General features: G+C 45.0%; 1 protein-coding gene across 1 annotated transcript in view; it reads left to right on the top strand.

Annotated features, from left to right (window-relative positions):
- The first annotated feature begins 2030 nt into the window (after nucleotides 1–2030).
- SAE1 (SUMO1 activating enzyme subunit 1) overlaps nucleotides 2031–27921 on the top strand; it is a 36929-nt gene continuing 11038 nt past the window's right edge. The window contains exons 1-5 of the mRNA XM_069986812.1: nucleotides 2031–2215; nucleotides 4106–4217; nucleotides 6304–6477; nucleotides 14221–14363; nucleotides 18127–18226. Of these exons, the coding sequence (XP_069842913.1) occupies nucleotides 2124–2215; nucleotides 4106–4217; nucleotides 6304–6477; nucleotides 14221–14363; nucleotides 18127–18226 (621 nt within the window). The 5' untranslated portion in view covers nucleotides 2031–2123. The remainder of the gene's footprint in view (nucleotides 2216–4105; nucleotides 4218–6303; nucleotides 6478–14220; nucleotides 14364–18126; nucleotides 18227–27921) is intronic.

Raw genomic sequence — 27921 nt, forward strand, 5'->3', positions numbered from 1 at the left:
GAATAAATGTTATGATTGGGTGGGTTCACATTATTGAATCCGCGCGGATAAATTCCGGCGGATTCTGTTGCTAGAACGCACTTACGGCCACACGCCTTTCCGCAGGCTCCATAAACACTATTCTATGGACGGGCGGATTCCACATTCCGCCAAAAGAATTGACATGTCAGTTCTTTGAGCGGATAGCGGAATCGGCCCGCCCTTAGAATGGTGTCTATGGAGCCTGCGGAAAGGCGCGTGCCCATGAGCTCGTTCGAGCGACGGAATCCCCTGCAATTTATCAGCGGATTCCGCAAGGTGAACCCACCAATTAGAAGGCTAGGTGGAAAAAATGCAACAGGAAAAAAATAGAAAAACAAAAGAAGATATTTTAGCAAAAATAAATAAATAAAAATGTATGGTGCTCTATAACACAAAAATTCCACAGCCTAGGTGAAAAAATAAAAAAACACACCTAAAACGTGCTATATTTGTAGAGAGAAAAAATGCTTCACTTTAAAATGGTAGTTCATAAAAAAAATCTTTAAATTAATAAAATTTTTCACCACACTTCTGTAATTTCAGTGCAATTTTTGATAACCACAGGATTATCGAACATTTCCCATTAAAGTAGATGTGCAATGGAAACTGCATATTTATGTCCTTGTCAAAAAAACTTAAAGGGGTACTCCAGCGTGGGGGCACTTTTGCGCTGGGACCAGGGACGAGGTGGCGGAGGGAAAAGATGTCCACTCACCTCCCCGGGTCCAGCGGTGGGTCCCGCATTGCGGTTCCCGGTTGCTTCCGGGGTGGTGAATGGACGTCTTTTCCCTCCGCCACCTCGTCTCCGGTCCCAGCGCTAAAGTGCCCCCACGCTGGAGTACCCCTTTAAGATAAGTGAACCAGATTTGTTTTGACTCATGTAACTACACTAAATAAAATGGGTATTCCACTTAATGATAACTTTTGATATGTTGTTGCCCATGGTGAGACTAACAATTCCTTCCATACTTGTTATTATCTATTCATTCTGCTTCCCCCAGTGCTAAGCTGCTGCTTTCTGCTTCCAAAATACAAAAATCTGTGTGTGAACTTTTCTCTCTGTCTCCTCCTCCTACCTTCTGAGACGGCTGATGTAAACCAGTCCCTGACTGGCTTTATCTGCAACACTGTAGCTTATTAGTAATGCTGGGAGCACCTCCTCTCTCTGTGCTGAAGAATAAAAAATTCCACCACTTTTGCAGGGAGCCTCACAAAGAAGCTACAATGTTGCAGATAAAGCCATTCAGGGGCATGTTTACACCAGCCGTCTCAGAAGGGAGGGGGGGAGAGACAGAGAGAAAAGCTCACAAACAGATTTTTGTGTCTTTAGCAGAAAGCAGCAGCTCAGAACTGGGGGAAGGAGACTTAATAGATAATAACAAGTATGGAAGGAATTGTTAGTCTCACCATGGGCAGCAACATTGCAAACGTTATGTTTGAGTGGAATACCCCTCTAAAAGTAATTCCCTGTCCACAGGATAGAGGAAAACTTGCTCAGTATGGGGGTCGCTGGGACACCAACTAATCATAAAAATGGAGGCCGACCGTCCTCGGGTTGTGTGTGATATTACAACTTAGCTCTATTACCTTTAATGGAGCTGAGCTGCCGCACCACATACAACTGAGAGCAAGAGTGGCACTTTTTTTTGGAAATTTTTTTTTTTAATCCTTGAAAACCCCTTTAACTGCAGTATGTGGCGCCAAGCCATAGGTTAGTGGACACTGATGTGCACTATTACAGCATGTCCTGTAGAGGGCAACCACAGGACAGCATCACCTTACACTGAGACTTCTGCTTATGAGTCCTAAAGAGCCAGGAACTAATATAAAGCACTATAGGATTATAAATGGCGCACATTATGGGCACAAAACTCAGTGGTGCGTCACTTCTACTCTCCCTCAGACCGGTCACCATGACAATCGGCCCACGCGCGAGGTTGCCCCCGTTGGCCCAATCAGAAGGCGCCAGACGAATCACGTGACACAGAAAGGAAAAGGCGGCCCGCGAAGCGTCACGTGGCCCAGCTGGCGGGTAGTGACGTAGGTTGGGCCACGCCCCCTTTTGTCGTCCATTCATTCGGTGTCTTTGAAACCGGGAAAAAATGGTGGAGAAAGAAGAGGCGGTGATCAGCGAGGAGGAGGCCGCGCAGTATGACCGGCAGATCCGCCTCTGGGGACTGGAGGCTCAGAGGAGGTGACTATAGTGTAAAGGGGCACATGGGGGCCCCTGCTGTGCAGGGTGTTTGGGGACTATGATAGTTCTTCCTGGTCAACAATTGTGTTCACTTTACTGCTGGTAATTAAAGGGGAATTACATCCTTTATCGTTAACATTGTCTACATCTGGGATAGGGAACCTTGGCCCTCCAGCTGTTGCAAAACTACAACTCCCATCATGCCTGGACAGCCAAAGCTTTAGCTTTGGCTGTCCAGGCATGATGGGAGTTGTAGTTTTGCAACAGCTGGAGAGCCAAGGTTCCCCATCCCTGGTCTGCATGGTGCAGGGGAGTCTGTACGCTGTTTAAAATTGGTGTCACCGGTGATTTGGGGGACGCGGTGTAAAATAACCCATTGGATAGCGTTAATCTAGAGTGGCATCCAGTACCCGGCAGTATGGCGGCCTATGGGGCACACAGGAAGCATCTATTAAATGTTATAACGTCAGGGAACTGAAGAAAAAGTTATACAGGTATGTACCCATTGATGTTAAAGGGGGAGTTCACAAAAAAAAAATATTTCAAATCAGCTGCTACCAGAAAGTGTGAGAGACTTGTAATTTACTTCTATTTAAAAATCTCAAGTCTTCCAGTACTTATCAGCTGTTGTATGTCATGCAGGAAGTATTTGTTCCAGTGTGGAGAGCAGATGATGTGGATTTGCTGCTGCTCTGGACAGTTCTTGACATGGACAGAGGGGGCAGCAGAGAGCACTGTGTCAGACTGAAATGAATACACCACTTCCTGCAGGACATACAGCAGCTCATAAGTACTGGAAGACTTGATATTTTTTAATAGAAGTAAATTACAAATCTCTGGTACCAGTTAATTTGAAAGAAAACATTTAACACCTTTAACTGTTGCTTTAGTAGAATTTTTTTTACCATGACATACCATAGAGACATCAAAAGCTTCAAAGCGACTCTGTACCCACAATCTGACCCCCCCAAACCACTTGTACCTTCAGATAGCTGCTTTTAATCCAAGATCTGTCCTGCGGTCCGTTCGGCAGGTGATGCAGTTATTTTCATAAAAAAATACTTTTAAAATTGCAGCCCCGTTCCCTACGGGAGTATCTGTGCCCTAACTTTGCACCACCCTTCCGTCCCTCCTCCCCACCCTCTTCATCATTAGGAATGCTCCAGGCAGATTGCCTCCTATTCATCAGCTGTGTCAGCACGGCACATGGGCTGGATCATTAAGGCACATGTACAAATATTCAGCATGGAGAAAATGTTCCAGTGGCATTCCTAATGATGAAAAGGGTGGGGAGGAGGGACGGAGGGGTGGTGCAAAGTTAGGGCACAGGGCTGCAATTTTAAAAGTAATTTTTCATGACAATACCTGCATCACCTGCCAAAGGGACCCTAGGACAGATCTTGGATTAAAAGCAGCTATCCGAAGGTACAAGTGGTTTGGGGGGGGGGGGCAGATTGTGGGTACAGAGTCACTTTAAATGGTTGGAGTCTGAGTGTTGTGACCCCCGTCAGTTGCTAGAATGAGCAGGGAGCAGCACTGCACTAAGCACATCCCTCTCCCCACTGATGTAGATGGATTCTGTAGTAAGTCTGTAGAGTCTATGCAGTGAGGAGAGAAGCAATTGGCTGAGCGCTTCTCCCAACTCATTTTAGTGATCAGTCTCCACATCCAGATCTCAACCGAACAAAATGTTTCATATATCTTTATGGCTAGTCAAGAGTTTCTGCAATGTTTCCTGGAGAAATAATTGTTTAGTCTTAGCGGTTGTATAATGATGGCAGAAGAGCCTGTTGTACTGAAAGACTTCTGTAGACTTAATAGAATGTCCCATAGAGATATATAGGATGCGTTCCTACCGCTAAACCCATATTGTTTTTTTCTTCTTCACAGACTCCGAACGTCTAAGGTCCTCCTGGTGGGGCTGCGAGGTCTGGGCGCTGAAGTGGCTAAGAACCTCATCCTGTCCGGAGTGAAGGGGCTGACAATGATGGATCATCAGGAGGTGGGAGAGGAGGGCAGCAGTGATAGAGTAGGGGTCATTACAGCAGCAGGCAGGATGCCGCTTATACTATGTGGTACACAGCCGCCTGGATTCAGGGATTACTATGTAACATGCGCTATCCAGGAGATGTAAGGGAAGGCTCACATTTCATTGTGTTATATATGTATATATATATTATGATGCTGAATCACAAGGGTGTTGGTTCCAACATTGCTTACTTTCTGGTCTCACTCGCTATAGGACATGACTGCGGCAGTGGACAACCAATATTGGTAGTGATTGTCTGCAGCAGTCACATGTCCTGTTTTGAGACGGTTAGGAAGCAGAGGCTGGCAAGTGATCGGGGACACTACTAAAGATTACCTGTCCCTTAAAAAAAAAAAGTTAGCTTTGAATAGTGGGGGTATGGGTGATGAGACGCCAGCTATCACTATACAGGTAGTGATGTGCCCATTGGTTCCGGCACTGAGAACAGCGTACACATTGTGCAGATTCACAGACAGTCCAAGCCCATTCATTTTAGTGATCTATGGTGTTTTCCGTTTCCAGACCACCTATGATTAAAACTACTACTACTACTTCATGTCCATAATATGGCTATTAACGTTCCTGCTGCACAGGCCCCATGCGGTAGGAATGCATATATACATTCCTGGACTGAAGGGGCTTTAAATGTGTGCAGCCCCGCACACATCAGTTTAGCCAACTCCAGAGCTAATGACTCTCATTAACCACCTTAAACGCCGCAATGCACAGTGATCGCGGCGTTTAAGGCAGTCAGTGACAGGACAAGGACCTGTCACTGACCGGGGGTCCCAATCACTTGTTTGGCAGGCTCGGATCATCCATCTGTTTATATAGTCTTCTCTCGGGCAGACTCTTTGTACAGATCGCTGAAAATCTAAGCATTTCATATATAAGTCCCCCAAGGCACTTATATATGCAATGCAAAATGTGTAAAAAAGTAAAGAAAAGTTTTAAAACATTTATTTAAAAAAAAAAAAAACTAATAAAATGAAAATAATTTATTACCACCTTTTCCCATTATACAAATAAAAATATTAACAAAATATAAATAAAAAAAACATTGTATATGGTAGTGTGCGGAATGGTCCGATCTATTAAAACGATAAACACACCGTAAATGAAAAGCGAAAAAAAAAAAAAATGACACCCCAGCTAGCCCTGTAGGTGGAAAAATAAAAGCGCTATGGCTCTTAGAAGGCAAGGAGGAACATTGCTTTAATTAACCCAGACATCCGTGCACCAATGACCTCGGTCATGAAGGGGTTAAAGAAGAAATGAAAAGTGTAAACCCCAGGCAGCCCTTTAACCCATGCCCACCATGATGATGTGTGAGCGGTAAGAGGCTTTCTATAAATCTGTACACAACGCGTTCTGCTCCTGAGGAGAGCAGGAAGGAAGGGGGCGCATTGCTCAGAGTACTTCTGCCCATTTTGTTTTGGCATCCTGTACCCCCACCAGTCAGGCTTCTTCATTAGTTAAAATCCTGGACATTGTGTTATATTTAAACTTACCACCAGGGGGCGCCCTGAGCTTTTCTGTGATGATGACTGTGTTCTATAGTAAGAGCAGCTCCAGTTTGCTGGTCCATGAAATATTAGGATATTGCCTCCTCAGCAGTTCCCGCTTATAGCGTTGGGAATGGAACCCCTCCCAGTAGCAGATCCTAAAATAGGGCCGGAGCGGAAACTTCAGATGCCTTGTGGCTTCCTGTGCACTTAGGTTATTGCATAATGATTCTTATAGGTAAAAATTCCCTCAGCTTTTCCTTCCATAAAAACTTATTTTTCATGTTGTTTGATACATCATGGATGTAACTTGACCTTATACACCTTATACTGATGACCTGTGTGTCTGATGTGGTGCGGCCCCCATAGTAATCGGGAGGCCACTGTCAGATATTGATCACCTGTCCTGAGGGTACGCTATCAATACACTTTGTCCAGGAATCCCTTTCATAGGTGCATTTACTTGTTATGGTCTAATATGGATCCTGTATTATATTGAATGAGTGTGACCTGACCTGCCGTGTATTACCCCCCCCCCCCATTGTGATCCCCAGGTGTCGGAGGAGGACTCTCGTGCTCAGTTCTTGATCCCCACTGGATCTCTCGGTCGCAACCGAGCAGAAGCCTCTCTGGAGCGGGCGCAGAATCTCAATCCGATGGTGGAAGTAACCGTGAATAAAGACAACATTGAGGAGAAGGAGGAAGACTTCTTTAAGGATTTTGATGCAGTGAGTATATATATTCTTGTAATCATATTGTATATCACTGAATAGACCACCGGCATGAGTACAGGAAGAATTCCTATAATGGTACACCCAGACAAGACAGTGTCCACAATGTTTCCCTGCTGGGTGATCTGAGATTCTTCAGGGGACACTATTAATAGGGCTGGGCGATATTGCCACAAAAATGAAATCTCACTGAAAATATTTATATACTCTTATTGAATCTCAATTTATTTTTGCTGGTGATGGGTATAGTGGATGAGGGGTGTAGTAGTAGCATTAGTAGTGGGATTAATAGCAGTAGTGGGAGTAGTAGCAGCAGCAGTAGGGGGAGTAGTAGTTGGAGTAGAAGTAGTATCGTAGTTTGCAGGTAGGTGTAGTGGGGGAGGGACGGGGTGTCATGCCAGGCCCTCACTTGCTCACCGGTGATGGAGCACTGGGTGTCTCCTGCCTGGGGGCACCACAGTGCCCGGCTGCTCCTGGTAGCTTTCCCATCTGCGTCCATGGTAGCAGTGGATCCGGCATGTGATGGGGATCTCCCATGTGGGTGCATGGTAGCAGTGGATCCGGCATGTGATGGGGATCTCCCATGTGGGTGCATGGTAGCAGTGGATCCGGCATGTGATGGGGCTCTCCCATGTGGGTGCATGGTAGCAGTGGATCCGGCATGTGATGGGGATCTCCCATGTGGGTGCATGGTAGCAGTGGATCCGGCATGTGATGGGGATCTCCCATGTGGGTGCATGGTAGCAGTGGATCCGGCATGTGATGGGGATCTCCCATGTGGGTGCATGGTAGCAGTGGATCCGGCATGTGATGGGGATCTCCCATGTGGGTGCATGGTAGCAGTGGATCCGGCATGTGATGGGGATCTCCCATGTGGGTGCATGGTAGCAGTGGATCCGGCATGTGATGGGGATCTCCCATGTGGGTGCATGGTAGCAGTGGATCCGGCATGTGATGGGGATCTCACATGTGGGTGCATGCTAGCAGTGGATCCGGCATGTGATGGGGATCTCCCATGTGCGTGCTTGGTAGCAGTGGATCCGGCATATGATGACCTGCAGGAGGAGCAATTTGCAGTCCTGAGCGCAACTGCTCCCCCTGCAGGTCAAATTTGCGCTAAAAAAAAAAAAAATTAATTAATTACCTAGCCCTAACTGTTGGGATTTTTTTGAAAAACAGATAGGGGGAGATTTATCAAACATGGTGTAAAGTGAAACTGGCTCAGTTGCCCCTAGCAACCAATCAGATTCCACCTTTCATTTTCCAAAGGGTCTGTGAGGAATGAAAGGTGGAATCTGATTGGTTGCTAGGGGCAACTGAGCCAGCTTCACTTTACACCATGTTTGATAAATCCCCCCTACTGTGTCTGCAGAGCGTTGCCAGCGTGTGTACCAATAGCTGGGTGCAAAGTCTTTTGTAATTTATGTCAGGGGTAAGGAACTTTTGGCTGTTCAGCTGTTGCAAAACTACAAATCCCATCATGCCTGGACAGCGAAAGGCCAACAGCTGTCCACGCGTGATGGGAATTGTAGTTTTGCAACAGCTGGAGGGCCGAAAGCTCCCCATCTCTGATTTACATGGAAACGTAAGGTTAGTTCTGTTTACCAAGATTATATATATTGTGAAGACCACAGGTTATCCTGCGGTGAGCTTGCGGCCCCAGTGGGGGCAAGTTATTTCAGTGTACTATGGGTGGGCATCTTGTAATATGGGATATTACACCGCAGATTCTTAATTTTTATTCCTTGTCAATGGGGACCACTGTTTGGTTGAATCAATATCAAATAAAGGCTGCTAAATTGGTGATATGCTTATTAATTGTCCTTAATACAGTGAGTAAAATCACCTGCCACCATGATTTTAAAGGGTTGTCTACTAATGCCCTGTTAGCATAAAATTATAATAAGAACCATGGTCTGGTGATGCCCAGACGATTCCACTGCAGAGATTGTGTGCTTTGCAGGGTTGCTGCTTTGGACATCCCTGAGTCCCCCGATGATAAATTAATCACAGCTGTTATTATGCCGGGACCCCAAAATCCCTCTATTGGGTATCTTAGAGCAAGTGGTGGCTAATGGATTAGTGTCTTCAGCTACTGGGTTGTCTCAGTATGACACCAACCCCTCTCCAGTGTCACAGTACACCTAATGTTAAAGGGGTTATCCAGCGAAAATCTTTTCCAACTGATGTGGGAAAGTTATAAAGACTTGTAATTTACTTCTATTTACAAATCCAGTACTTATCAGCTGCTGTATGTGCCGCAGAAAGTAGGGTATTCTTTTCAGTGTGACACAGTGCTCTCTGCTGCCACCTCTGCCCATGTCAGGAACTGTCCAGAGCAGGAGAGGTTTTCTTTGGGTATTAGCTACTGCTCTGCACAGTTCCTGACATGCACAGAGGTGGCAGCAGAGAGCACTGTCAGACTAGAAAGAATACACCACTTCCTACAGGCCATACAGCAGCTCCACTTCCTGCAGGCCATACAGCAGCTCATAAGTACTGGAAGACTTTAGGTTTTTAAGTAGACGTAAATTACAAATCTAACTTTCTGACAGCGTTTTATTTGAAAGTTTTTTTTGGGGGGGTCGGGGTACCCCTTTAATTTCACTTGTGCTGCAGGATATATACTTTTATAACTTATTAGTCCTCTGTAAAGCAACCAATGTAACTAATGGACGAGACGTTAGAAGCCTGTTATACCACTATAGCATCCTAGCAAGAAGAAGAGTGAGACAACTATTAAGCTGCTGTGACTACTCTGCTTCAGACCCGCTAAAAACTTTATATTAGGACACGGCTATCAATGTGGTTTCCTAATATAAAAAGGGGTCACACTTTGTCAGTCTCTTATTAGATGCAATAAGAAGCTTAATCTGAGATGAGGACAATAATAATTCTGTGCACGTGCAGACTCTGTATAGGGAGAACAATGGTGACGACTCATTGTTATGAGAGGAAGCGCCACTTTCCGAGTCCATGCTGTACGAGTGTTGACAGGGACGCCTTTCTTGATAATAAAAGTTCCCGCTCCCTTGTTCGGTCTAGTGCCAGATTTTTGTGTCTAGGAGGAAGTAGAGAGAAACAACAGGAAGTTGCATGGGGGGAAGGGGTCATAGTCCCTGTTTACCACATAGGACTAAGAGAACTTCTCAACGTTACATCTGGATTGTGGTTTATGATGTCCAGGACAATAACTCTGAAGTCCCCACCACATGTCCATGTTCCGTGTTGTAAAGTGTACATGAATAGAATTGTATATAATGTAACATCAAGCATATGTCCTGCATGTGATCAGTGTAGGACACTAAAACCACCAGCCCGGGGCCTTCCAGAACCTGAGCTTCCATTATGGCACTGTCATTTACACATTGGGTTTAACTGTGGGGAAGAGACTCTCAGATATAAGTAGATATATCTACAGTGAGTCCAAGAAGTATTTGATCCCTTGCTGATTTTCTTTGTTTGCCCACTAATAAAGACACTATCCTTCAGCACTTTTAATGGTAGATATATTCTAACATGGAGAGACAGAATATCAAGAAAAAAATCCAGAATATAATTTTAAAGAATATATTTTAATTAATTTGTATTTCAATGAGGAAAATAAGTATTTGATCCCTCTTGCCAAACACACTCAATACTTAGTGGCAAAGCCTTTGTTTGCAAGCACAGCGGTGAGACGTTTGTTGTAGTTAACCACAAGTTTAGCACACACACCAGGGGGAATTTTGGCCCACTCTTCTTTGCAGATTCTCTCTAAATCATGAAGGTTGGTGGGCTGTCGCTTGGCAACTCTGACCTTCAGCTCCCTCCATAGATTTTCGATCGGATTGAGGTCTGGCGACTGGCTGGGCCACTCCATGACCTTAATGTGATTTTTCTTGAGCCAATCCTTTGTTGCCTTTGCTGTATGTTTAGGGTCGTTATCATGTTGGAAGACCCAACCACGGCCCATTTTCAGAACCCTGGCAGAGGGGAGGAGGTTGTCCCTCAGGATTGTGCGGTACATGGCTCCATCCATCTTCCCAGTGATGCGGTGAAGTAGCCCTGTACCCTTGGCAGAGAAACACCCCCAAAACATTATGCTTCCACCTCCATGCTTGACGGTGGGCACAGTGTTCTTGGGGTCATACGCAGCATTTTTCTTCCTCCACACATGCCGGGTGGAGTTGAGGCCAAAAAGTTCAATTTTGGTCTCATCTGACCACAAAACCTTCTCCCAATAACTTGGTTCATCTTTCAAATGATCATTGGCATACTTGAGGCGCGCCTCCACATGTGCTCTCTTCAGCAGGGGTACCTTTCGGGCACTGCAGGTTGTAAATCCATTGTTGCGCAAAGTGTTGCCAATTGTTTCCTTGCAAACTGTGGTCCCAGCTGCCTTCAGGTCATTTGCTAACTCCTGCCGAGTGGTTGCAGGACGATTTCTGACTGTTCTCAGCATCATTGCCACCCCACGAGGCGAAATCTTCTTTGGAGCACCGGGTCGAGGTCTGTTGATTGTCATGTTATACTCTTTTAAACTTTCTGATAATTGCACCAATAGTTGTTACTTTCACATCCAACACCTTACTAATCTTTTTGTAGCCCATTCCAGCTTTGTGAAGGTCAACAATTCTGACTCTGAGGTCCTGTGACAGCTCTTTGGTTTTACCCATGTTGGAGACTTGAAATCTGTGTGCTCTGTCTGATTCTGTGGACAGTTGTTTTTCACACAAGTGATTAGTGAGAACAGGGGGCTTCAGGTCAGGTAACAAGTTGATTGTGAGTGTCTAACTGGTCTGTAAAAGCCAGAACTGCTAATGAATACTAAGGGATCAAATACTTATTTCACTCCATGAAATACAAATCAATTAATATATATTCCTTAGATTTATTTTCTGGATTTTCTTTTTAATATTCTGTCTCTCCATGTAAGAATACATCTACCATTAAAAGTATAGAATGATCATGTCTTTATTAGTGGGCAAACAAAGAAAATCAGCAAGGGATCAAATACTTCTTGGACTCACTGTAGATGTCTGTCCTGTATCTGGTTTTGATGTGTGATGTTTTCTATGTTCTATCACCTTTATCATACTGCTTTTGTCCATTGGAACACAAGAAAATCTTTAATAAAATGTGTTTTTAGGGTGTGTTCACACAAGGATCCACAGCAGATTTGATGCTGTGTTCAGCTATTTAGATCAAATGTACTGTGGATCTGCACCATCAAATCCGCTGCAATACGGTACCTGTGAAGTTATGCTTAAAAGGGGGGAAAAAAAACAGTATTGTGTCGGTGCCTTTTAATGCCAACATCGAGGCCTGGACTTTGATATCTCTGAAGGTCAAGATGTTAGGAGTTAATTGGATAAGGTCCGGCCTCCGTGGATTGGACTTGCAGTTCTTCCAGCATTTCCCTCAGACACTCGATTAAGTTGAGAACTGGGAATCTGGAGGCAGAGTCCCCACCTTCATCTCCTTATTGATCCTTAAAGGGAACCTGTCACCGCTCCCCCAAACCCCCCTCCCCCCCCCCCCTCCCCCGGTCTCTCCAAGTCCCGCGCCTGGAGCCGGTCCCGGGACGGAGATATCCCCGTCTGAAGCCTGGCGCTCGCGCTGCTGAGATGAGTCCGACGCCCATAGACAATGAATGAAACCGTCATTCTCTATGGGCGTCTGACTCATCTCAGCAGCCCGCGTGCCGGGCTCAGACAGGATATCTCCGTCCCGGGACCAGCTCCAGGATCAGGACTTAGCGAGATGAGGTAAGTATCCGGGCTCTAGCGGGGGTTGGGCGGCCTTCACCTTGGCAGGGGGGTGACAGCTTCCCTATGAAGAGGTTATCCAGTACTACATAAACATGGCTACTTTTCCCCCTCTCGTCTCCAGGTGTGGTTTACAGTTAAGCTCCATTTACTTCAATGGAACTGAGTTTGAAACCCCACCCAATCTGGAGACGAGAGGGGGGAAAGTGGCCATGTTTTTGTAGCGCTGGATAACCCTTTTAACTGTTCCTGAAAAATTTCTACAGTGTGGCCCCTGGCCAGGGCATTATCCTACTGAAGGGGCACTGCCATTAGTGGATATCACTGCTAGGTAACCACATCAAACAGGGAAAAAAAAAAATTAATCAGCTCACCATATTTGCTCATGCCATACGTAAGGCTCTCCAGGTTTAGAGCACGAGAGACTGAGTATTACGGGCCGTATCCCGTATAGTCCAATATGTGCAAAAAAGAATCCGTCTCCAGCTCTTCAGTAAAAGATATATCCAAACTTTATTTAAAGCATCATACAAAAAATAGTAACTTTACAAACACGCCAACGCGTTGCGAGGTAAGCACCTCTTAATTAAGAGGTTTAAGAGGTGCTTACCTCGCAACGCATCGGCGTGTTTTTAAAGTTACTATTTTTTATTTTGGATATATCTTTTACTGAAGAGCTGGAGACGGATTCTTTTTTGCACACATATAACTGCTAGGTCCCCACATTGCTCAGAGTATCATACTGCCCCCTCCTCTGTTATATATCTTCCCATAATTCATCCTGGTAACATTTCTTCCTTAGGCAAGTAACCTATATGCTCCATACCATCCATGTGATTGATCAGATCAGCCCGCCATTTTGTATTGCTCCGTGGCCCAGTTGAGATGCTCTAGTATTCATAGACCCTTCTGGTGGTGGACAGAGGTCATCAGGGACCGGTATGCACAGCGACATATACCTAAGGGTCCTGTTAAACTAAGCGATTTTTCTTTGTCTTTGATAAATGATTGTAAACGACCTGAAGTCGTTCACCATTATACATAGAACAATAGCCGCTAGTTTTGATGGCAATTACAATTGTTCGTATACTCTAGTACACAAACGATTGTAATAACGAACAATGTTAACGATTAGTGATCGATTAACAATAGTTTTATGTTCGACTCAAAAGATGTGATCAACGACATACAAGCAAATTTTCGTTAGACGTTTGATCGTTGCCGTCATACACACGGAAAGATTATCACATAAATTCAAACAGTATGACAATTTTTTGTATGATAATCTTTGTGTAATAGTCCTAACACCTTTCTGTCATAGCTGGTGTTACCTTTTTAGTAGTTTTTGATACTCTAGCTGTTGGACTACTATGAGCTTTCGGCTTCTTTGACCTTTTGCACTTCATTTGTTGTTCTTTGGGTACCTACTGGTCATTACTAGAGATGAGCGAACCTCGAGCATGCTTGAGTCCATCCGAACCCGATCGTTCAGCATTTGATTAGCGGTGGCTGCTGAACTTGGATAAAGCTCTAAGTTTGTCTGGAAAACATGGATACAGCCAATGACTATATCCATGTTTTCCACATAGCCTTAGGGCTTTATCCAAGTTCAGCAGCCACCGCTAATCAAATGCCAAACGATCGGGTTCGGATGGACTCAAGCATGCTCCAGGTTCGCTCATCTCTAGTCATTACATACCAGGAACACCCCCCAAGACGACCTCTTATGGTGGAGATACCCTAAGTTGCTTAGATACTTATTGTATCCCACCCCATGACAGGTGGAGGTATAATCTGAGGTATTGCTGAAGGTGGTCGTGCAGAGTCCACAATGGCTGGAAAGTATAAAGTCTCAGTAGAATTATGAAGAATGAAGTGGTCTCCTCCTGTATACACTCTGGCATTCTCCACCTATCCTTCTCACTCTCTCACCTCCGTCATTGATCAGGTTCAGGGATTGATCACTCACCTGTTTGTTCTCTATTTCCAGGTATGTCTGACCTGCTGTTCCCGGGACATATTAGTGAAGGTGAATCAGATCTGCCACAAAAGAGGCATCAAGTTCTTCATGGGGGATGTTTTTGGCTATCACGGATACATGTTTGCCGACCTCTGTGAACATGAGTTTGTTGAGTAAGTAAAGAAGACTGCACTTACACTGGTTCTTATTGCCAATATTTCCTTTAACCCTGTAATTCCCCAAGGGGTGCCTCCCAGTGGGGAGATCACCAAACTACCCTTATACATAGCCCCTTTAAGTCCCACTCAGTTGCGAGTATTGAAACATGTATTGGGAAATTCCCAACCTGTGACTCTACACGTGATGAGAGTTGTAGTTTTGCAGCAGCCGGAGAGCCACTGGTTGGGGGAACAAAGCCTTACCCTATTGGGGCATAGGTTTCTAGCTAGTAGAGTCTTTCAGCAGCCGGACCTGTTTCATCCACAAATTCTCAGAATAATGGGATCCTATGCTAACAAAAAATATTTTTTCTTAACACGTTGCCACCCTGGACACCTGGCTGTGTGTGGAACTGCAGAGTGTTCCATTCACTGATATGGAGCTGTGCTGCAGTTCCGTATAGTCAGGGGGATGGAAACATCATATAGGGCAGGGGAAGGCAAAACTACAACTCCCATCATGTCTGGACAGTTAAAGCTTTGACTGTCCGGGCATGATGGGAGTTGTAGTTTTGCAACAGCTGGAGAGACAAGGTTCCCTACCCCTGATATAGGGAAAGTCTGTGAAGGGGCCAAAGCTGAATCAGAGTTCGTGCTCTGGATCAGTGGGGATCTTAAAGGTCAGAGCACCTTAAATGCTTAAATAATGGCATATCCTACCAGCATGCTGTTGCTTTCTAAGATTGGCATTCAGTGGGTATTCTGGTTTCAGCAAATGAATGTTATTTTTGTCTGGGGGGGGGGGGGGGGGGGGGGGGGTTGTTACACATTTTGTCCTGGTCACGTGATGGATGCTTATGGGCATAGCTTGTTTAAAGTAAATTTTAAATTTTTTTCTTATTCTAAAAAATGTACTGAATTTGCTGAAACCAGAATAGCTTCTTGCAAAATGAAAATAATAAGTTTGGGGCAATCACTTGTACTGAAACTCTGGGTACAGGCAGGGTGTATAAAACAGATGGGCCGCCTGGAATCAGATTTAGTTCAGGGAATTAGTTTGGAAGTGGGAGATTAACATTCCCTGGATTACTGCCAGCGCTATATCAGAACGTCTATGGGACGTGTGGCCGGGGTTGTGCACTCGGGATCTGACTCCTGAAGCTCAGTTGTGTGAGTACTGACAGTCTGAGGAGGGGGGGGGGGGGGGAAGTCACTTTCCGCCTTACAGTATGTAAGAAGCTGAGAAATGTTTCATTATTGGCTTAAAGGGATTGTCCATTTGCCTTCTCAAATTGCCAAATTTAATTTCATGAAATAGTTTTCCCCTAATCCTTCTCCCAATTGGGAAAACCATGATGCAGCTGTGATTTATTTTAGTCCGTCCATGGTAGGTAGTAGACCTGTCCTGCCCTTTCCTCCTCCTTGTAAAGATGGTCAGCTCATTCCAGGGACAATTGTGTCCTCATGCTTGGGATCGGTGGGGGTCTCAGCAGTCACATCGCCACTGATCAACTTGTCATCCCCTACCCTGTGCATAAGGATTAACCTCTTGAGATAGAAATACCCCCTTAGTTGGCGCTAAATATACAATATACATTTACGAAAAATCGTTCAAATTTAAACGATAATCGTTCTCTGTAATTGCAGGCAACGATTGAAAAATCGTTCGTATGTTGTTGATCGTTGATTTAGATCTGAACCTAAAATTATCGTTAATCGTTTGCTGTAATTCCACATTCGTTCACTCAGGTTCCGCACTTTTTCACTTATCGTTTAGTATAAATGCACATTGCTCATTGTTTTGCTGGGATCAGGGATAAGGAATAAACAATTATAGTAATGATCGTAACTAACTATTATCGTTCTATGTAATATAGTGAATGATTTCAGGTTAACGATAAACAATCCAGTTTGTGATCGTTTATCATTAGTCGTTAAACGTTAAAAATCGCTCAGTGTAGTAGGACCCTAAGGGCCCCTATTCCACAGTAACGATATTTCGGCCAATTATCGCTCTGTGAAATAGAGAGAATGATCAGCCGATCGTGTCATCGGCTGATCATTCATTTAGGGCCAGACCTAAAATCATCGTTCCCCTACCGCGCATCGTTACGGTTGAATAGCGGAGCACGGCAGGCGACCGACGATTTGAGAAGCAGCAGCATACATTACCTGTCGGGTCTTCTGCTCCTCTCTGTCCTCCTCCCCGGGTCCCACGCGCTCTGGATTCAGAATGGCCTGTCAGCTGACGGAGTGCTCAGCCAATTACAGGCCGTGGGGGTCCCGGCACTCCGTCAGCTGACGGGCCATTTTGAAGATAGAGCGGAGAGGAGGAGGACGGAGCGGAGCAGAAGACCTGACAGGTAATGTATGCTGCAAGGGCTGCAAGGACATTGGTAACGATGTCCCTGCAGCCGTCCCTCAACGATCATCGGGCCGTGGAATAGGCCCAGTAAACGAACAGCGATCTAGCAGATTGGTGCTCGTTTACATCGTTTATCGGGCCCTCCTCGGCCCGTGGAATAGTACCCGAAGTCCTGCGGGGTTGGCATTTTTTTTGGGTGAGATACAGATAGATAGATATCTATCTCTAATATATTAGACATGAAACTTTCAATAGCACCTTGTAAAAAAACAAATTACTTACAGTAAAAAAAAAAAAAAAAAAAATATACTTGCCACATCTTAAAGCAGGGATGGGGAACCTTCAGCCGTCCAGCTGTTGCAAAACTACAATTCCCATCATGCCTGGACAACCAAAGCGAAGCTTGTCTGTCCAGGCATGATGGGAATTGTAGTTTTGCAACAGCTGGACGGCTGAAGGTTTCCCATCCCTGTCTTAAAGGGTTAATCCTTCACAAACCTCTTAAATATTTCAGGCCATGAAGCGCCTGATACTAGTGTCTGTTAACATGAGCCCTCGCGGCTGAGCCCTGCGATGTGATCACCCAGTTTCACCTTCCCCTGTGATCACCGACACCTTCACAACAGATAGGATCCTGCTAATATATTCTGAGACGATTGTGAAACATTGTGTCAACCAGGAGCTCAAACTCCTTATCGGAACAAAATCCTGTACAAGAAATGAGCATAATATGGTTTACTTGTTAGGCCCATATCTAAAAGTGGCCATAAACATGCAGTTTCCTATAATGTGTAAGCATCCCCTCCCTGGTTGGGGGATCGGATAGGTTACACTAGTCTAATGCAGTAGAGTTATAGGTCAAGGTCTCTTACCTTCCCCCTTGGCGCTGCTCCCGCCGATTCGTCTAAACTTTTGATAGTTCCCTTTTAAAAACATTGGGGGAGATTTATCAAACATGGTGTAAAGTGAACCTGGCTCAGTTACCCCTAGCAGCCAATCAGATTCCACCTTTCACTCCTCACAGACTCTTTGGAAAATGAAGGTGGAATCTGATTGGTTGCTAGGGGCAACTGAGCCAGTTTCACTTTACACCATGGTTGATAAATCTCACCATTGAGGGGAATGTGTCAGAAAAGCATCTAAACCCCCTCCTATATGTGGCTCAGTTATCCCCACCACCAGAATGATGGCACTACCGTGTGTGTGTGTGGGGGGGGGGAGTGTATGATTACAGCCATGGTGGGGTAGTTCCCCTTTAATGTGCCGATGTTTTGTGAGATTTCTTTTCTTAAACCCTTAAGGATCCTGTCATTGTCTCGCTTTTGATGCCTGTATTTTCTTCTTTATGTTACTTTCATGCTTAGAATCGTTACCTTAGCAACAAAAAAAATGTATTAATATTTCATGTTTCAGGGAGAAGACGAAAGTGACGAAAGCCACTCAGGACTCTGAAGACGGCCCGGACGCTAAGAAGCCGAAGATTGACTCTACAGAAAGCACCATGATCAAAAAGGTAAGACCTGTTAATGTGATGTGTGCGTACTGGGGCAGACATTGGTTAGGCTTGGTTCACACTACGTTTTTGCAGTCCATTTTTTTTCATCTGTTTTTGCATAAAAAATGTTGCATTTGTGTGCATCCGTTTTTCCATTGACTTCCGTTTAAAAAAAAAAAAAATAGGATCAAAACGCATCCCTTTTTTAACATACACAAAAATAAGGTGTTTTTTTTTTATAAGTTTAAAACAAAAGTATATGTTTTGATCCTTTTTTTTTTTATTATGGAAATTAATGGAAAAACAAATCAAAACGGATGCATACAAATGCATCCGATGAAAAAATGGCCTGCAGAAACGTAGTGTGGCCCAACCTAACCTGGGGATCGCTCATGAGGTACCAGATTTATCAAAGTGCGCCAACTATTAGTAAAGTGGACCTTTCAGCAGCTTATTTGTTAATAGTAAAATAAAGCCCAAGTTCCCAGGGGGTGTTCCCAAGGACAGTAAGGGCCCTATTACATGGGACTATTATCGTGCGAAAAATCGTTAAATCGTTCAAATTTAAGCGATAATCGTTCTGTGTAATTGTAGGCAGCAATCGAAAAATCGTCGCATGTTGTTGATTGTTGAGTTTAGATCTGAATCTAAAATTATCGTTAATCGTTCGCTATTCGTTCGCTGTAATTCCACATTCGTTCACTCAAGTTCCGCATTTGTTCACTAATCGGTGTAATTGCACATTGTCCATTGTTTAACTGGAATCAGAAGGATTAAACGATCATAGTAACAATCGCAATAACTATCGTAGTAACGATCGTAACTAACGACCATTGTTCCTGTGTAATATGGTGGACGATTTTTAGGTGAACGATAAACAATCTCGTTTGATCGTTTATTGTTAGGGCCCTATTTCACAGGAGCGATAATGGGCCCGATTTTGGCCAATTTTCGCTCCGTGGAATAAAGAGAACGATCAGCCGATGATTGTGTCATCGGCTGATCGTTCATTTAGGCTCAGACCTAAAATCGGCGTTCGCCACTAGCGCATCGCTATGGTTGAATAGCGGTGCGCGGTGGTGACCGACGATTTAAGCAGAACCATACATTACCTGTCTGGGCGCAGGTCTTCTTCTCCCGGTCCCGCGCGGCAGCATCGGCTTCTGAGTGGAGCTGTCTGAACTAACAGACCGCTCAGCCAGTCACTGGTTGGAAACGCCGCGGCCAGTGATTGGCTGAGCGGCCTTTCAGTTTAGACAGCTCCACTCCGAAGCCGATGCTGCCGCGCGGGACCGGGAGAAGAAGACCTGCGCTCGAACAGGTAATGTATGAAACAAGGGCTGCAAGGACATCGGTAATGATGTCCTTGCAGCCCTTGTTTCACGATCATCGGGGCCGTGGAATAGGCCCATTAAACGAGCGCCGATCTAGCAGATCGGCGCACGTTTACATTGTTGCTCGGCCCGTGGAATAGGGCCCTTAGTCTTTAATCATTAAAAATTGCTCCGTGTAATAGGACCCTAAGAGCTGTATGAATTGGAGGAGATTGGTGGGCCAACTCTGGGCTTTTGCCCCTAATAAAGCCCTGGGAGCCCTTAATCCTCGTTTACACATTAACACACAGGCTGCTAATGGGTCCGCTATACACTGCACCTGAATGTTGGTGAATGTTGTCCTATCTGAGGCCTTTTTCGGGCACATTAGAAAAGTGTAACAACTAAATTTTGTAAGAATCTGAGGTAAATCGAGGTCTAGTCTTTTTATAAAAATGACTATTTTGGGATACAGGCTGATGTCTGGCCGCTATGATCACAAGCCGGTCATGAGTCAGCAGCCAGTACAGCTTCCTGTCAGGGGTCACCTTTAGAAATTGGCACACTTCCTTGCTTAAGAATAAAGTCTGTAGTGCCACCTGTCTATGTGGTAGTCTTTTGTAATCTTTTTTGTTTTGATGTGGTCTTTAGAGATGTGTCCCGCTCCTTAGTGGCATCCTGGCTTCCTATGGGACTGAATGCCACAGTTCTATGTACAGCAGGAGGCCAGGTGCCGCTGCGCAGGGAAAACTTGGAAGGGGTGGCGATGCTTTAAAGATCTCGCAATCACTGACTTTATCATGTGGGTGTACCCCTTTAATTATCTGAACATTATAGATCTGCAATGACCAGAGGCGGTTGGAAAATAGAAAACATATGAAAAAATGCAGGGTTGTGTTATCTGTGTATGTTAAGAAGCGCTGTCAGCGCTCGTTTGCTCCTCATTCCCCGCTCGTAGAGGATAGCGTCGGTCTGCTGCCGACACTCCTATTCCGCGGAGCGATGGCAACAGATCGCTGCTATCATTTTCATGTTGGAAGACAAACGACAGCAACGATCAGACAACATCGTTCATGTCTGCTGATCGTTGCCTTCTATTCCACAGGACCATTAGTGGCCATAACGGCTGATAATCGTTCTGTGTAATTGGGCCTTTAGAGTACCTGTTAACTTTTATGTCTCTCAGACTTTTTTTTTAATCCGGTTCTGATCTGAACACTCAGACCATGACCATCAGTAATACGAGCAGAGAGGCGACTGCTTCGAGCACCTCTTCCTCCTCTTTTTCTGAGACCTAGACTGCCCCATAGAGCTAGATTGGAAGTCCATCTAGAGAGAACACACTAAGCACATACTACTTCTGACTCTAGAGTCCCCGACCGATCAAATGTTTTGATGTGCCCGCCATGCGGCCTCTGCTTGAAATTTCCTTGCGTATTCCGTAGTGTGAACATACCCTTAGGGCAGAAAGGTCCATAGTATGGGGGCGGTTGGAGACAGTTGTGTGAGGAGCAGACAAGGGGAGAGCATAGACGGAGGCCTTTAGAGGAAGGAGGAAAAAGAAGCTGTGGGGGAGATTTATCAAACATGGTGTAAAGTGAACCTGGCTCAGTTGCCCCTAGCAACATGTAGGTGACGTGTAGATAGATATGATTGAAGTAGTACTGAAGTAGAAGTACTTTTATGATCTGCCCCAGGCTAAAAGTACTGATGGAAGAGAGGCCTCAGGAATGAGAGGCCTGAAATACTGCGGCCATTAAGAGGTTAAGATCATTATAGTATTCATATTCATTCACTACTAATGAAGAGCTCAGGACTGTGGTCGTTGAATTAGCGCTTGGGAACCCCAAAGGCGGCCGCCCTGCTGCTTCCAGATAAAGGATATGGAGCGAGGGTCCTGAGTCCCCATATAAGACGCCCTCTGCGTCTTCTCCAGACTCCTTGAAAGTTTAGCTGGTGCTGTGATTATGTAATCTTCTGGGCCGCCGAGGACAGAGCCGCCCCTCACATTAATTTATTCCTCTCTGACATCAATTAGGACGCCTTAGGTGCTCGCGAATGCTTAAGTGTTGCAAATGGGAGTTCATTTTGACTTGACAGACTCCGCAAAGTGACATATTTAAATTAGAGAAGCGCTCGGGGGATGTGTGTTTTTATTCCCTACTGGTGAGCGAGCGCGCAGCCTGGAAGAATACAATAGCACTGGAACATTTTGCAATTTAGCTTCTCGTCTCAGCGGGGCCTTAACTCCCTCGGTACTATCGCACTGGAAAAGACTGACAGGCTGCTGGAGCGCGGCGCCTTCACCTGTGTTACTGCCGGAGTCCAGCTCGGGGATTATCAGGGGTGACATCATTATTAAATATGGAGGGCCGGCACGGTGCATGGAATGGGATGGCGTGATGCTTCATTGCACGCTATTAATATGTGTCACCAGATAATTGTAAGCTGGTTAGAAGCTTTACCTTACAGTGGAATAAAATATTTGTTAAATAGGTCAGGTCAGTGAATTTATACCTGCTCTGTCTGCCGTTACTTCTGATGCTTCAAAACAGATGAAAGTTGGACAATATGTAATTCAGGTGATGGGCTCTTCATTTATTAAAGGGGTAATCCAGGATTAGAAACAGCACCACCCTCTGTCTTCAGGATGTGTATGGTATTGCAATTAAGCTCCCTTCATTTTAATGGAACGGAGCTGCAAAACTGAGAGTGGTGCTGTTACTGGAAACGGACATGTTCACACACAAGGTGGCAGCAGAGAGCCCTGTGTCAGACTAGAGAGAATACACCACTTCGTGCAGGGCATACGGCAGCTGAAGGCTTGAGATTTTTAAATAGAAGTAACTTACAAATCTGTATAACTTTCTGACACCGTTTGATTTAAAAGAAATAATTTTTTACGGTTTAGTACTCCTGTAAGTACGAAAGGTAAAATATTTAAAGAAGCACACCAGACAGCAAACAAAATTGTGTGGAGTCATTTTGCAGTCTATATAAAGCACCACGTGTAGCTAAAGAAGTACTTTCCACTGATCTGTTTACTTGGCAAACGATGGAAACGTAATGAACATAGCTTATAAAGGTAAATGTCACCCAATGGCTCTTGGAGAACTTATGAATGGTAGGTCGGACATGCTCCTCCTGGAGTCTGTGATCCTCCATCGGCATCACCAGGGTCAGGTTTGGTGTGCAAACATGCGGCTTATTGTGTAGTCACCATTTGCTCTCAAAAATATGTTTCTAGAAGGAGAGGACAGATTTTTTAAAAAATTTTATTTATTTTTTTCAATCATAAATTTGATTAAAAAAATCTGCAAAATCAGAGGTCTGACAGGTACCAGCAGGCTGGGGACCGTGCTTGAGTGCAGCATGGCTATACACAGCACCAGGCCCGGCACAGTGTACATGGAAGAGACTGCCACAGTGTGCACAGAGTCTGTATATACAGTGGCAGTCTCCTCCATGTACACTGTGCTGGTTCTGTGTATAGACACTGCACTGCCACATTATATACAGTATAGTGTGTATATATACTGTGGTAGTGTAGTGTCTTTATACACTGCACCAAGGCCAGCACAGTGTACATGGAGGAGACTGCCACTGTATATACAGACGCTGCACTACAATGGCGGGGTGAGGTGGGGTGGAGTTACTGTAGGGAAGATTAGGGATAGGTACAGGAGGGATTTAACAAATAAAAAAAAGAAATTGAGATACAAACAGAATATTTAGCCTTACTGGGTATATTGTGTCACTGGATAAATATGGCCATTAGCTCATTCATTTGGATTCCTCATAAGAGAAGAACTGTCACTGCTGAGACACCGATCAGGTGACCGAGGGGAGAGAAGCACAGGGTTTCGCTCTACAGTTCCCTGCTGGCAGTCCTCTCCATCCATTGGCCCGATATACATATATAATAGAGCTACTGGATGGAGATTGCTGCGTGTTAGGGAGGGAAATGCACTGCTGCGCCCCTCTCCCAGCTACTAATCCAGGGATGGGAAAACTTTGGCTCTCCAGCTGTCGCAAAACTACAATTCCCATCATGCCTGGACACAATGTGAATTGTAGTTTTGCAACAGCTGGAGGACCTCAGGATTCCCATCCCTGTCCTAATCGAGGGGGGGGATGACCAATCAGAATTCTTCACTCATGGAAAGTGTTTCTGACTGACAGTCCTTATTTAAAGGAGAAGTCAGGCGAAAATTTTTATTAAAGTATTGTATTCCCCCCCCAAAAGTTATAGAAATCACCAATATAGACTTATTACAGGAAATGCTTATAAAGTGCTTTTTCCCTGCACTTGCTACTGTATCAAGGCTTCACTTCCTGGATAACATAATGATGTCACGCCCCGACTCCCAGAGCTGTGCGGGCTGTGTCTGCTGGAGAGGATGATGGCAGAGGGACACTGAGGGACACAGGGCACTGGAGGGACACTGAGCATCCCCCTGCCATCATCCTCTCCAGCAGCCACAGCCCGCACAGCTCTGGGAGTCGGGTCGTGACATCACCATTTTATCCAGGAAGTGAAGCCTTGATGCAGTAGTAGGTGCAGGGAAAAAAGCACTTTATAAGCATTTCCCGTAATAAGTGTATATTGGGGATTTGTATAACTTTAGGGGGGGCAATACAGTACTTTTAATAAAAATTTTCACTGGACTTCTCCTTTAAGAGAAGAGGCCATTTACTAAAGCCAAAGGAAAAAAAAGTGGAATCCCTGGAGAGTGAATGACTATCCACAGAATATCCATGCCAAGGTCCAATCTTCTATACTGCCAGGGCTGTGGGGTAAAAGGATAGTCACTGAAATCTGCTGCATGTGAATGCATCCTAATGCTCCTGTAGGCACATTAGGAAATGTGCTACATCAGGGGTATATGTTAGAAAGTGATATCCTACTAGCTACATTCATTCTGTACGGACAATGTGCTACACACACTAGAATACGGAGCTCCCGGCATCAAGATTCATTATGATGCAGGGAGCTCCAAAGCGGTTCTTTGCACAATTGTACTGATGCTGTGTGAGTACAGTAGCGCTAAGATTTAAACGGTTTTGGAGCTCCCAGCCTCCTCATGACTGACAACCCCAGGAGCTTCAAACTCCATTCCGTAGCACATCGTCTGTATTTTTAAACAGCGCACGGACTACTTTTACCATGAGAGGGTCAAAATTTCAATCTACTGCACTTTTAAAGGGGCTGTCCAGGATTAAAGGGGTTATCCAGCACTACAAAAACATGGCCACTTTCTTTCATAGACAGCACCGCTTTTTGAAATTCTTTATAAGGAACTTTGACACAATCACACACCTGATACGTAACAGTGAATGAAATAAAGTCCAGTCAAAGTGCTGGAACGAATAAGTCACAGAATATAAACAAATACAACTTAAAAAGGCTGAGTGGTAATTCGATAGACCAGCATCAGGAGCATCCCACAACTAAGCCCACGTTTTTTAAAAGATCCAAACTGCACCACTCCAGTCTCCAGTTTGGGTGCAGGTTTTGTAAACTCGGTTGCATTGAAGTGAATGGAGCTGAATTGCAAACTACACCTGAAGCGGAGACTAGAGCGTTGCTGTCTCTGGAAGAGGCCATGTTTTCATAGTTCTGGATAACCTCTTTGGGGGGGGGGGGGGGGAATGGCAGCTTTCTTCCAAAAAGAGCACCACACCAGTCTGTCCAAAGGTTGGTTTCGGTATCGCAGCTCTGCTCCATTTAATTGCATTGGGATGAACTGCGATATCACACACAACGTGTGGAGCTGTTTTTGGAAGAAAGCTGCCATGTTTTTGTAATCCTGGACAACCCCTTTAAGTCAGGGATGGGGAACCTTCAGCTGTTGCAAAACTACAATTTATTTCTATTTAGTTTTGCAGCCATTGAAGGGTGGCAGGTTCCCCATCCCTACTTTGTCAACTTTCGGCTGTAATCCTGACCCTATTAGACAGGGACCCCTACAATTCTGCCAGTATACTACATACATTGAGTACTTTTCTAATGTGTACACATCTTTTATGAGGCGTTGATGAGCTTTGATGGGTCATGTGACTTGCCATTTTGGCACTTGGGATCAGTCTCCACTTTTATCTATGGCAGAATAGTGAGTTTTCTCATGCAGAATCCCCGACATGTAACAACTTGACAAAAACATAAAAACTTTCAAAAACTTTTTGTTTCCCTCTTGACATGTAATAAATTGTGTAATGAAAAAGTATAGTTATTACTGCGGCCGCCGTAATTCCGTTCCGCCTGTCGTATGGTGAAAAGCGTCCTTTCTTCTTAATCTTGACCTTCATCTTGGGAGCGTCATTACCGCTGACATGGATTCACCTTTCCCTGTAAAGCAGATTGTGTGTCGCCCGGTCTGGATGAGTTCTGCTCCAGGCTACTGTCAGCTACAATAGGGCTTCATCCTGCGTGAAGTAGACCCGTTGTGTGCTGATGCCTTCGCTCAAAGACATTTATAGACTCTCCTGATCCTTACTATTAAGTCAACAGATTTCAAGGCAAAAGGTCATCTACCTGGGGGCTGAGAGTGACGGGGAACAGAGGAGGCTTTGTTGTATCCACAGTCAGGATGTCAGGAACGGCCCGTCAGACGTGAAAAGAAAGTTGAACTGATCTGTAGAGGCGACTTCAGCCGATCCGTGAGATGGAAAGATAACTTCACTGATCTGCGCCGACGGGGGGATTTCCCAGAAAATACCTCTGACCTATCATTCATATAGTCGGGGTCTGATGATTGGGATACCTCTCAGGGGAGTCTTATCCTATCTATAGTTTAGTGAGTGTGTATTCTGTATCTACTAGAGGTGAGCGAAACTCAAACCTAAACGCTCTGTATTTGATTACTGGTGGCTGAAGAAGTTGGATGTGGCCCAAGTGAGTCCGGGACATCATGGATCCAGGCTGCATCCAACCTCATCCACCGATAATCAAATGCAGAGCGGTCGGATGAGCCCGAGCCTGCTCGAGGTTTGCTCATCTCTAGTATCTACCATTGACTTTTTTTAAAGGGTTTTTCACTCTACACTGCAACCTACATCCTATACATCCTATTGTTTGTATATGGGGCTGCTATACAGAGGATTAACATTGGGGAAATGCAGTTCGCTACCGCCCTCTTCTCTCTTCTCATACTTCTTCTAATTGGTGGGGGTCTTCGCAGAACTTTTGACGTGTACCTGTAAAGTTTTTCTTAATACTCTTTATTTACTCTTTACACTTTAATATTCTGCTAGGAAAATCTGAATTAACTTATTGGGATGTAATGTTCAGGGCCCTCATCTATGAACCAGAGCGAAGAGTGGACCGTATAGGCATGTCCTTGGTTTCTGGAGGACATGTTAATAATTAGAGATGAGTGAACCGGGTTCGGGTTCGAGTTGATCCGAACCCGAACGTTCGGCATTTGATTAGTGGTGGCTGCTGAAGTTGGATAAAGCTCTAAGATTGTCTGGAAAACATGGATACAGCCAATGACTATATCCATGTTTTCCAGACAATCTTAGGGCTTTATCCAAGTTCAGCAGCCACCGCTAATCAAATGCTGAAAGTATGGGTTCGGATCGACTCGAGCATGCTCGAGGTTTTCTCATCTCTATTAGTAATGCATAGAGCTCCGTTCACATGGAGTAAAACTGGTGGAATCCCAACAGCCTCCGTGTCATACTGGGAGTCTATGGGAGGCGCGCCCATAAATTGAATGAGAGTTTTGTAATACATGGCTTGCCCTGCAGTGGCGCTGTGTTCTTTCACAGTTCACGGCTGATCACTTGGGTCTTAAAGGGGTAGTGCGGCGCTATAAAATTATTCACAGAATAAAACACATTACAAAGTTATACAACTTTGTAATGTATGTTATGTCTGTGAATCGCCCCCTTCCCGTGTCCCACCACCCCCGCCCGTGTACCCGGAAATGTGTGGTGCATTATACAATACCTGATCCGTGTCGAGGACGGCAGGGATTCGGCCGTGCGTCCGAAGATGACGTTTGGCACAAAATGGCGGACGGCCCTAGACACGGATCAGGTAATGTATAATGCACCAACACTTCCGGGTACACGGGCGGGGGTGGTGGGACACGGGAAGGGGGCGATTCACAGACATAACATACATTACAAAGTTGTATAACTTTGTAACGTGTGTTATTCTGTGAATAATTTTTTAGCGCCGCACTACCCCTTTAAGGTCCCCATACAATGTCATTGACTGACAGCCGACTAAGTTCGTCCATCAGTTATCTCTCCCGTCGACCTCTCCATACATAGGAACATTGGACACATAGGGGGAGATTTATCAGACATGGTGTAAAGTGAAACTGGCTCAGTTGCCCCTAGCAACCAATCAGATTCCACCTTTCATTCCTCACAGACTCTTTGGAAAAT

Source organism: Dendropsophus ebraccatus, chromosome 10 (genome assembly GCF_027789765.1).
Source record: "Dendropsophus ebraccatus isolate aDenEbr1 chromosome 10, aDenEbr1.pat, whole genome shotgun sequence".
Taxonomy (NCBI): Eukaryota; Metazoa; Chordata; class Amphibia; order Anura; family Hylidae; genus Dendropsophus; species Dendropsophus ebraccatus.